Genomic DNA, 12,513 nt, shown 5'->3' with positions numbered 1-12,513 from the left:
TTGTAATAGTTTTCAAGCACTGCCACATCCGACGAGCGTCAGAGCCGGTGTAGTAGGATTCAATCTTAATCCTGTATTGATGCTTTGCCTGTTTGATGGTTCGTCTGAGGGCATAGCGGGATTTCTTATAAGCGTCCGGATTAGTGTCCCACTCTTTGAAAGGGGCATTGGCTCATTGCACAGGACAGAGTCTGTTTGAAGTTGTTGAGTGGTTTTTCATGATACACTGTAGATGTATGTAGATGAGTGTTCCAGAGTAGAGACGTGCACAATAGCAACTGGAATTGAGTACTGGCAGTGTCTGTTGTGGAAGGGGCAAGTTACCTGAATAATATCTAATCTCTCAATATTCTAATCTTTCAATGTTCATTTCAAAGTGCACCAAATTCATGCATTTAGCTGTTGAAAGGATTTTTTTATTTGCAGGGGGAGAATGTCCCTGGAACCCCCTACTGGCTTTGGGCTAAGCCCCCAATGTCTTCAAATCCTAGAAACGCCCCTGAGTATAGATAATACCCACTGAAAAAAAGTGGGAATATGGTGTACACCCGTTTACAACCCCCACTACACCACTGCTAACTCCTGAGTCCTACAGGCTCTTGTCTCTCAGCTCCAGCTGTTTCAGTTCTGAGTTGGGTGAATGCAGAAGTGTGGCCAGATCTGCACAAGTACCCTGAATCAAATCACACTGACCTAGGCTGCTGAAGGAAGGCAGTTAAAAGAAGCACGTGATAACTCAAGATCATCAAGATAGTTCACACACACAATGGTAATAGCCTGTTTCCAAGAACCCTTTATATTTGATAACTGTGCCAGCAGTGGTCTGGATATTTCATTTCCTTTAAGGCCTATGTGAAATGGTAGGCTATGTATCAACTTTAGAACAACTTTGATTACCGAAGAACGGGAACAAAAGCGTGCACAGGCAGTAGCTCTCTGGGACCGGAGTTAGAGAACCCTGTAGTAAAGGGTTTTGAGAGAAATCATACACGGTACTCTTCTGCCCTCTGGTAGTTTATCCTAAACTCACTCTGATAAAATCAATTCTTCAACAGACTGTTGAAACAAGGCTGTTTCTTTCACCGCCACTGATAGTAGACAACAATATTTTGTAATATCATCAATCAATCCCACATATCATCAATCTCACGTATGAACCCTGGGTTGTGTTCAGTAGGGTAAACCGTAGAAAAATGAAAAAAAAATAAACATATTACTTACTTATTAAATATTGGACAAATTTAGGTAGTACCTCCCCGTTTCAAAACGTTTTCTCCCTACTGAACACGACCGTGGTCATTGGGTAGCTCTAAAGATTGCCAGAAAACCGTTAGATATCAACCGAATACACAGCCATACACCTCAAGGTAGTAAAAGTGATCTATAGACACAATCACAGTCTGGAGTTGACTGATCCACACTCCTAGAAACAAAGGTTTAGATTTGTACTTAAATGAGTCTTTTATACCTTTTAGTTATAGGTACATAGTTGTACCCCGGTTCATACCTCAGATAGTTTCTTCCTTATATACAATGCCTTTGGAAAGTATTCAGACCCCTTGACTTTTTCCACATTTTTTTACATTTACAGCCTTATTCTCAAATGGATTAAATCGTTTTTCCCCCTCATCAATCTACACACAATATCCCATAATGACAAAGCAAAAACAGGTTTTTAGAAATTTTTGCAAAGAAACAAAAAAACCCCCGGAAATATCACATTTACATAAGTATTCAGAAGCTTTACTCAGGACTTTGTTGAAGCACCTTTGGCATCAATTACAGCCTCGAGTCTTCTTGGGTACGAAACTACAAGATTGGCACACCTGTATCTGGGGAGTTTCTCCCATTCTTCTCTGCAGATCCTCTCAAGCTCTGTCAGGTTGGTTGGGGAGCGTCGTTGCACAGCTATTTCCAGGTCTCTCCAGAGATGTTTGATGTTGGAAGGTGAATCTTCGCCCCAGTCTGAGATCCTGAGCGCTCTGGAGCAGGTTTTCATCATAGAGCTCTCTGTACTTTGCTCTGTTCATCTTTCCCTCGATCCTGACTAGTCTCCCAGTCCCTGCCGCTGAAAAACATCCCCACAGCATGATGCTGTCAGCACCAATCTTCACCGTAGGGATGGTGGCAGGTTTCCTCCAGACAGGACGTTTGTCATTCAGTCCAAAGAGTTCAATCTTGTTTTCTTCAAACCAGAGAATCTTGTTTCTCAGGGTTTGAGATTCTTTAGGTGCCGAGGGCTCTCTATGGTCAGGGCGTGACACATAGGAACTGTGGAGCGCTATCAGAGTGACCATCTGGTTCTTGGTCACCTCCCTGATCAAGGCCCTTCTTTGGACAGGATTGCTCAGTTTGGCTGGGCGGCCAGCTCTAGGAAGAGTCCAAACTTGGTTCCAAACTTGGTACACAATCCTGTCTCTGAGCACTACGGACAATTCCTTCGACCTCATGGCTTAATTTTTGCTCTGACATTCACTGTCAACTGTGAGACCTTATATAGACAGGTGTGTGCTTTTCCAAATCATGTCCAATCAATTGAATTTGATTCCAAACAAGTTGTAGAAACATCTCAAGTATAATCAATGGAAACAGGATGCACCTGAGCTCAATTTTGAGTCTCATAGCAAAGCGTCGGAATACTTATGTAAATAAGGTATATTTGTATTTTATTTGTATACATTTGCAAACATTTCTAAAAACCTGTTTTTGCTTTGTCATTATGGGGTATTGTGTGTAGATTGATGATGAAAATGTTTTATTTAATCCATTAGAGAATAAGGCTGTAACAAAATGTGGAAAAAGTCAACCAGTCTTTCCGAATGCACTGTATAGTCAACAGGTACAAAGGTGACTTTAGATAAGGTACATGGTACAACACTTCCACTCACTGGTGGCACAAAGAAATTAACTAAAAAGCCACGTCCACACTAAGCCACGACTCCAATATAATTTCACAGTGTGCCTTGCCTTTTCGAGTGAATTCGTTCATTTTCAGTCCTGTGGTCTTCACCAAGTGAGTTCCTAGGCTAATGTTATCATAAAAATGTAACTATTTATGACAATAAATTACATATCTCATAAGGCCTTATTTTGCGGCCTAGTTTTACCCTAAGACAGTCACCTTAGCTCATGGTTTACAGGCCACAAGTAAGTACAGGCCTGCAAGTAGGGTTGCAAAATTCTGGTAACAGATTTCCTGCATATTCCCTCCTGTTTCTAAACAATCTTCCAATCGGGATTCCTGGAGAAACTGGTCGTTTTGGGAAAGTTACCAGAATTTTGCAACCCTACCTGCAAGTCACATTATGCTGGCTTGGAAAGTGCTGTGGATTTTCCTATCAGAATCCAGCCAAAGTTAGGTTAACCAACAATTTTTACTCACCTGCAGATTGAGAACTTAAACTATTGAAAATTGAACAACTATTTCAGTAAAGGGTGCAAAAAATGCAACTGATTGCATTAGTTTAGAAAAATATGTTATTTATCTTTGCATAAGATTCCTCGATCAATCTACATTAAAGATAAATCACAGATATTCAAAACATTGAGAAAATCAACCTGCATTAGAGCATGCTGGGAAATATTTTTATTATAATGATTATAGTACAAATTTGTATTTTAGGGTACGACCACAGTGACAAAGCCATTAGTTCCTTTTAAGTGGCAAAAATACATCATTATACCATGACGGTACACAAAATACAGTACGTTTGTATTCTAAAAAACAAACAGAAAAATAGCCTCACAGTAGAGTGGGATGATTGTATATTTTATGTTCAAAATATAGGGTACAAAAATGTACCATTATACATGGTTATCTGCACATATACCCTAGAAGGTACTGAACAGTACCATGTAAGATTATTATGTGTACCTCTAAATGTACATTATGTGTATTTGGATATTTTTTACCCCAGGGAACAATTTGTACCCTATCCGTACCCTTATGTATCATTTTTTTTGTGCTTTTTTGTTGCTTTTCCATAATATTTTTTTACAAAAATCTATAAGGTTTTACCACTGATATGTTACAGAGCTGTGAATTCAGAAGGTGTTAATAGACTACTTAAAGGGATAGTTCTCCCAAAATGTTTGCCAGCATTTTCATGTCATAAAGACCAGGGACGCAATTAGCAGGACGCAACGTTTTGGAACGTTCAGATAGAAATAGGCTATGTAGAACAAACATGCCTCTCCAACATGTAGAATGAGGAATCACGTATTCATGGCATTTCTATCTGCAACATTCGAGAATGTTTGGCAACTGAACATGGCCCAGCTGGCCATGTTCCACTTCATGATTGGTTACTCTCCCTTTAATTAATAAAACAGATGAGAGAAAGGGGGTTAAATGTCTAGCACACTGTAGCGCAGCCCTCAGTATGTCTGCTTAGAACAGCCCCTTGTAGAATGCATACAAAAAACAATATGATCCATGCAGAGTTTCAGATTCACAACAATGTCCATTCCTGACGGAAAAAAAGCTGAGAAGGACAGAGAAAAAAGCTTCAAGGCTTCAAAGTGACACAGCATCAGGTGATTTTATTGATTATGTTTCACATCATAACTTTTAAAAAGTATCAGTGCTGTAGAATAACATTATATTATTCAGCCCTGTGTAGTCTAGTGATTACAGTCATTTTCTCCAGGTAGAAGTTTATTAACATCGAAGACAGTGACTTGGAGAAGAAGGCGGCAAAGCAGAACCAAGGCAATTAAGTGGAGCAGCTATATAGAGTGATGGGAACTCCAGCTAAGATATGCGTAGTCTGATCCCCGTAAAGAATCACATTAAAACAGTTAAAAACACCAAGCCTGGTCCCGGATCCGTTTGTGCTGTCAGGCCATGACAACAATCATATCGTTGGCTATAAAGCACAAACAGATCTGGGATCAGGCTAGAAAACATTCCTCCTTGCTTTCAGTTCCAACACACAAGCACCATCACCTAGGTCCATCACCTAGGAATCCATGCCAATAGCTCACACTGTGATTTAAGGTCAACATTTGAAGGTGAACATGGACTGTAGCCTACTGTGGATGAAGTCACTGTATTGTGTACGTGCAACTTCTCGAGCTGGCTTGAAAAACCACCAACATCAATCAATCAAAGGGAAAAATCTTAATCGCCACCATTCGGTTTGGGTTGGGCAACATTGGTCAAATGTTTCAACACCATTTTGGGTTGCCAGGCGCCTGCTCTGTCATGGTTAGGAGTCGGGCCTACGTTTAGAAAGGCTAAGGCTATTAGTCAGACAGAGCACTTCTAGTGTTCAGTCCCACAGCGTCCTGACTGAGCTGCTGGACCTGGATGTCATGGTTACCATCACATAACAAGGAAGTGGAGGCAGAGTGGTGGGTGGATGCACATTCCGTATTGAAGTCCCACCGTATTTAGTGGCTCTGACGCAAGACCACCAATTGTCGGCATGCCCCTCTTAAAATGAGCCCAGCAGCAGGAGGCATTGTGCGATAAGATGTGGGAGGCCGCTCTTGTAAAGTGCCATCATACAGTTATCATACAGTTTGACTGTAGATGGGAAAAGAGAGGGAGAGAGAGGAGCATTGTGTCTCGCTCTTTAGTCATTAGCCATGTCGTAGGCCGGCGTCCCAAATGGCACCCTATTCCTATATAGTGCACTACTTTTGATCAGAGCCCTATGGGCCCTGGTCAAAGGTAGTGCACTATATAGGGAATAGGGTGCCATTTGAGACGCAGCCCCTCTGGGCTGACGTATTGGCCTCTGGGTCTTTTGTGACATTCACGGCCTCACTTCATTTGCATTGCAGAAAGCAGGGAGATACACATATCATGGCCCACTGCAGGGATGTGGCCTGTAGGATCGATTTTTAAATTGGGCTCTCTTAAGCTTACTCTGAGAGTTGCAGACAGAAATGGTACAACAATCACAACAGCAGCAAGGCAGCGTCTTACAAAGCTCACACCCTAATGAAGACACAAACACAGTCCTCAAATTGTCAAAGCTAATTAGCAGCATTCAAACATTTTCAGTAGTGGGTTTTCAACATTGCAGACAGACATGGTACAACAACTGTATAGAGATGCTTGAGATATCCTCGGACTTAGAGTACAGTAGATTGACATGGTTGATTCAAGACAAGTTGAACTGAGTGCCTCGATGTATGGTCTGTGGACAACGATGCTGTTCATTGTGACAATTTCAAGAAAGGAAAAAGTCGGGTTAACCATTTCCTCTTGTCAACAGGATCCTTTCGCCTTCACTACTTCCAAGCCTCCATATACAGTTTGCTACGTGTAAACATATTGCGAGCTCTACGTATAATCGAAAATAATATGTCTTTACACTATGTACACAGAGTGGACAGCTAATCGGCTAAGCCCGTGATTGGTAGTATCCAGTCTAATAGCTATTTTGATAGGTGCAATGGAATGTAGGGAGGATTTCTACTATTATTTACAATTTAGGAGACACTGATTATGGGACGGCTACATCAAGCTTCAAGTTAAGGCACTGTAGTTGTCGTTGTTTATGTCAATGGCACAATGCTGTTTGAAAGGCAACTGTTTTGGCAAGCTGGCCTGGTTCCAGATCTGTTTGTGCTCGCTTGCCAATGACCATAGGAGTCAGCAAGACAGCACAAACTGATCTGGGACCAGTCTAGTGAGGAGCAAGTGCAGGGCTGAAGAATCAACAGTATTACTTTGATCACGACCGGTGGCGGTCAATGAACACAATTACACGATATCAAGTAGTACAAAAATCAGGAGATAACAACATTCCCAGTAGAAAAGTCAAGGATTACAAAGACGATTATTGTGACAAAACGCAGAGACAAACAACACCATGTCTGGTGTTACTTCAGTCTGAAGAGCTACATGTTCAATGTTGTTTTTCGTAGCGTTAGTGTTGGTCTAGCTATAGCATAAAGCCGGAAAAATATTTCCTTCGTGTGCACTTCTACTCCATGCTAGAATGGAGGCGTTTTATCGAGAGCATTTAGAAACATTGCTTGTTATTGATACATACATACAGATGTCAAAAGTACCACAAGTACATGAACATACATTGCATGACAAAGTACACCCTTGGCATGTACTGTATTCTAAGAGGTAAAGGTAAAACTTTACAGTGGAATCATACCAAAGGACTAACTGGAGTATCATAAACAGAGGATAATGACTCAATAACTTTCTGTACTTGCTAATAGTAATAGTTCATGTATTTGACTCAGTACACAATAGGATACCTGACTCAATCAAACACTGACTACCAGGTATCCAAAACAAGTGAAAAACAAAATTCTTCAACTTCATTGACATTAGAAATCAAATATAGTTCAGTTTCCTAATGTCTGACTACACATATAATTTTGTCCAAGACAATGCAGCACATCAACAATAATGTCTATTTATCTTAACCCCGGAAACCTGGATACCCGGTTGGATTGAACAGGGCCTATGGCATTTTTTCTGTGGCCTTTTATTTTAGATTTTTTTTACTATATACTATTTCTGCAATGTCAAGTATAACCGAGGTATAACTTCAGTGGAGCGGGAAAGGAACTCAGTGGCCAACTGCTGAGGAGTACAATGACACTGAGCATATTCATTAGTGCAAACGGGAAACGAAAACAGTTGTTTCTTTGTTTGGTTTCTAGTTTCCCGTTTGGTTTCTAGTGAATAAGGCCCTGAATAGTTATTTTCATTAATGTCCCGCACATAGTATCTGAGAAGACACTGATTGGGACCAGCTCTTTTTTGTCAACTCCAAATGAACCCTATTGGATCAGACTCAGACTAAATCAGTAAAGTGAAAAACAGAGCAATATTCAGTGTGGACTCCAGGCTACTGTATAGTACGGCTGTGCAAAGGAAAGTAGAGAACCACAGAAATCAAAGTCACAAAGTCACAATCACAACAGAAGAAAGGTAGCTCACACCCTGAATGAAGACACTAACACAGTGCCCAAATTGTCAAAGCTAATTAGCAGCATTCAAACATGTTCAGTAGTGGGTTTTCAGTAACACTTCATTTTACAGTCACTGTTTACCAGGTAGTTACCTAGAAAGTACTTGTTTAAATGGTCATTATCTAATAATTGCATAGTAATCACATGATATTCATTGACACATGTGTCTCTATGTACCATTTGGTAACAGTCAATTACCAATAGTGTTGAATTCTTTGAGGTGAGTACCAGACAATATCCATTGTTACTACCACATCGTTTTTAAGTAAATACCATGTAAACACCATCTGAAAATGGGTTGTAAAAAAAGCATAATCATTTTTCTTCTGTTTTGACATGTTATTATACCTTATTACATATAGTTTAAGACCACAACACAGGCAAAGAAGGAAAAAAGGGGGATTTTGCCTTTTTTTTTGTCAGTTCTGTCTCCCCGTGAAGAATGCTCAAAAACAAACGGGGGCTCATGACGAAATAATCTTATACAGTGCATTATATATTTTTGCAGTTCATACAATATGTGTTAACGGAGCCCTGTATAATGACTTCATATGGATGAGGTGGGCTGTCTTAGAGTAGCTAATGAAAGAGGACACAAAATGTGAGTCTACAGCATGTGGGGAAAACCATAGTACATTTCTTCCTCTCTTGCTCCAATCAAGTTCCACCATATTTGTGTTCTACTTCCAGGTGGGCTTGATGGTCCTACATGACGTAGTGGATTGGACAGATTTTTCGGAGAAGCTGCTGCTCTTGCGTGAGCGCTCGCGGGTGGGTGGCGATGGGGGGGTGTCGCTACGCTGGGTGCTCGCTCGGCTTGATGCCCTGACGCTCTGCACCCTCTGCAGACCACCCCCCTGGGCCTTCTCCTTCTCCTCCCTCTGGGGTGAATGCTGCCCCCCTTTGGCAGGAGATGTGGTTGTGGCAGCGGCTGGAGGCCGAGCGGGTGCTTGACTCTGGGAGCTGCTCCGGGATAGGAGAGAGGGGCTCCTGGAGGGGGTCGGGGGGTTGGAGAGGGTTGGAGCGAGTTCCTTCTTGGTGGTACGAGAGGAGGAGGCCACAGTGTTGCGTGCCCAGCCAGGCAGGGTGGCAGATGGGGTTTTGGAGCTGTGGGTAGCGCTAGCCTCAGAGGGTGTCCTAACCTGACCTTGGGCCTGAGCAGCCAGGGCTCTCATGGTGGAGCGGCACATCTTCTCCTCCGGCGGTGGCTTGGGCAGGTTCCTCAGCGGCTTGGTGCTGGGCTTGCGGAAGGAGGGCTTTCGTGGGTTGAGGTCACGTGCCCAGCCAGAGAGGCCAGCGTTCCCCTGGGATTTGGTCTCCTCTGGGGGCAAGCTGGAGTGGCGGGCGGGCCTACCGGTCTTCTCACCCCGCTCCCTGGCTGGGGTGCTCTTGTCGATGAGCGGCTGCCTGGCACCCTCATGGCCCCCGACGGGTCTCTCCACCCGCCTGACGTTGCTGCCAGTCCGGCTGAGCTTGGTGATGGGCACCACCTTCCGCATGTCCTGGTTCTCAGTGGTGGTCAACATCCTGACGCCGCGACCCACTTTGCTGTTTTTGGAAACTTTTGACACTTTCTTGGTCTTGGCGTGTGTTGGTTTAGGGCTATATGTCTGTACAGCTTTCTCACCCACCTGCCTAGCCTCCGCCGTGTCCCAGCTATCTGTGTCCCCCTCTTCACTGGTGACGAGGGAGCCAACGGATGGGGCACGTTCGTCTGTGGACACCGACAGCTCATTTGTGGGGGCAAAGACGGACTGATCGTTTTTGGATGTGGAATCAAAATGGGAGTTGGAGGATAGTGAGCTGGGGTCTCGAAGGTTCCCCTGGATGTTCTTGCAGTCAGTGTTTTTTACATCGGGGACCAATCCTTCCCTCATTAGAGGCGAGCTTTCGATCTCAGAGTAGTCAAGCGCTACGGAGCAGTCCGTTTCTGTGCAGTCTAAGATGTAGAACACCGGTTTCTTATTGGATACGGAGGGGTCAAGAGGTAGGGGCATATCGCAGGTGGTTGAGGAGACGGTGCTGCTGTCCTCCTCTTCCTCCTTCTGAAGCGAGCCCACCACAAACTGAGAGGACGGAATTTTACCTTCCCACGCAACTTCCAAACTCTTTGGACAAGGAGGAGGGGTATCCAAAACGAGTGCCTTTGGAGATTCCTTCTCCATTTCCAAGTCTGTCACCACCACGTCTTTGTGGTCAACAAACTGCATGTGATTTGTGTTATTGTTCGGACTGGGGAGGTCAAACTGTTGAATTCCCGGGACTAGCGTGTGTCTCTCCACGCTGACGTTCATGTGTGCCGTGACGCTCGCTCCGGGGTTGGGTGTCTTCTGAAAGACGTTACGGTTCTGACATGAGCGAGGCAGATAGCTCCCCTCGGACACGGTCGTGTAGTTGTTATTATTGTTATACAGTTCCTCGTTGGCATTAAAGCCCATGGAAGAGTACATGGCCAAGGGGCTGATGGGCTCCGTCTCAGCCCGGTGTGACGTGGCCAGCACCTGCTGCCCATTCTCCAGCTTGTGGTTGTCATCCTGGGACACAAGCCAGGGGGCGGTTCTTCGATGGAGGGTGCGGCCGGAGCGCGGCAGGCTGTTGAACTTGTTGGCATAGTCCGCTGGCAGTGTCGTGCCACTGCCGAACAGCTCCAGGTAGTCGTGAAGCTCGCGGTCGGCCATGGCGGCCACGGTGTGGCGGTGGCGACGGGCGCTGGCTGAACGACCCAGGGGGATGTGGGGACGCTGCTGGAGGAAGTCCAGGAGGCCCTCCTTGGTGAGCATATCCACGTCGTTCTCGCTGCTGCTGCGGCCGAAGCCGCCATTACCGGCGCCAGCCGCCTGCTGCTGGTCGGCATTCCAGGCAGAGCGCTTCTTCTCCAGCTCTCTGAGACGCCGCTGCCTGGCCGCCTCTTTACGCTCCTGCTCCAGGTTATCCTGACAGAGACAGCGAAAGGACGGGCTAATAAATAACATATTGTGTACAGTGCCTTCGGAAATTATTCAGACCCCTTAACTTTATCCACATTGTGTTATATGTTTACATACACCTACATCAGTATGTCCTTTTGAAGAGTTTATTCGTTTTGTTAGGAAATGCAGTGCAGGTTAATGTGAGTGTGCATTTTGTAGGTTAGATAGAGAATGTGAGTTACATTACTTATCTGAAACTTCATAGTAGAGACATAAAAGATTTGAATTGAAATATTTTAAGAGAACACCTCTCACCTTGACAGCCTTTTTGAACTTGAGACAGAAGTCCTGGAAGATGCGGAAGCACTCATCCAGCATGAAGGTGTCCTTGTCTTCACAGAAGAAGTCAATAAGCGCATTACCCTCCTTCCGCAGGTCCAGCCTACACCTCTTCAGGTCCTGGAGTGTCCTTGTGGAGCTCTGTTGGGGATGGCAGACAATGGATGACACACACAGATTAGATATAAAAGAATTATAACATATTATTACCATCAAAATATACCTAAAACAGGGGGCTTGGTGATACAGTATATCAGGGATGTAGGATGTTGGCCCATATTGGCCAATATTTTGTTATGCTTATAGGGTGTTCTTGCAATTGAGACCATAGTGGTAAGTTATCTGATATACATTTCTTTGTTACAGTCACCCTAGGATCCGCTTTTGTACCACAACTGGCTAAGGATGCCTTCACTGTGTGCCGCCCTCATGCACCGTAATCAGCATTCACAGAGCAGAATTGACAAATTTAGATTCTGACTGAATGTGCTGCCACCTGCAGGAAGGGGTCCAGCTGCTCCAGGAGCTCCGGGTCACTCTGGACCTTCTCCTCCAGGGATCTGGTCCGGACGTAGAGAGACGAGAACTCCAACTCAATGTTTTCCACTGATATTCTGCGGGGATATGCAAATCATCCAAAGGCTGTTAAAATACATTGTGTGGCTCAGTTGGTAGAGCGTGGCGCTTGCAACATCAGGGTTGTGTGTTTGATTCCTGCTGGGACCACCCGTAAAATAGATGAAAGTGTATTTTAAATGGCGTATATTATATATATATTATAATGAATGTGAGTAGTTTAAGATTCTGGAACTTTGTGGACTGCTGTAGCAGATGGCTATGTTAGCATTGTAAAATGTGACTGTGTAGCAGATGGCTATGTTAGCATTGTAAAATGTGACTGTGTAGCAGATGGCTATGTTAGCATTGTAAAATGTGACTGTGCCTTCCTGAGACTTGAAGTACTGCTGACCCTGAACACAGAAATGCCTTGGCTTGTATCAATCAGTGGTATTGATGGTGCTTTAGAAATTGCTATGTTGTTGGGAACACTGGTTCGCCGTGGCAGAAATGGACCATGTTACACTGTAATGGCACTTCAATTCAAAGGCCTATCTACAGTGCATTCGATAAAGGTGACGGCACGACAGTCAGAGAAGGCTGGAAGTAAGGATGATGTGTCAGCATATCCACAGCGGAGCGTTATCTGTTGGCACACCAGGAGAGAGGGAGAGCTGAACTGTAGCACGCAGAGGTCACCTTGTAAAAGATCTTGACAGCCACAGGGAAGATAATGCATCCTAAACAGTGCAGT

General features: G+C 44.2%; 1 protein-coding gene across 1 annotated transcript in view; it reads right to left on the bottom strand.

Annotated features, from left to right (window-relative positions):
• Positions 1 to 4,515: 4,515 nt before the first annotated feature.
• Positions 4,516 to 12,513, bottom strand: part of LOC129841281 (FH2 domain-containing protein 1-like) — a 59,575-nt gene continuing 51,577 nt past the window's right edge. Inside the window, exons 10-12 of the mRNA XM_055909477.1 lie at positions 11,698 to 11,815; positions 11,178 to 11,342; positions 4,516 to 10,886 (exon numbers count right to left, since the gene is read on the bottom strand). Of these exons, the coding sequence (XP_055765452.1) occupies positions 8,634 to 10,886; positions 11,178 to 11,342; positions 11,698 to 11,815 (2,536 nt within the window). The 3' untranslated portion in view covers positions 4,516 to 8,633. The remainder of the gene's footprint in view (positions 10,887 to 11,177; positions 11,343 to 11,697; positions 11,816 to 12,513) is intronic.

The sequence above is a fragment of the Salvelinus fontinalis genome, chromosome 42, assembly GCF_029448725.1.
Source record: "Salvelinus fontinalis isolate EN_2023a chromosome 42, ASM2944872v1, whole genome shotgun sequence".
Lineage (NCBI taxonomy): Eukaryota > Metazoa > Chordata > Actinopteri > Salmoniformes > Salmonidae > Salvelinus > Salvelinus fontinalis.
This window is presented reverse-complemented; position numbering and strand designations above follow the sequence as displayed.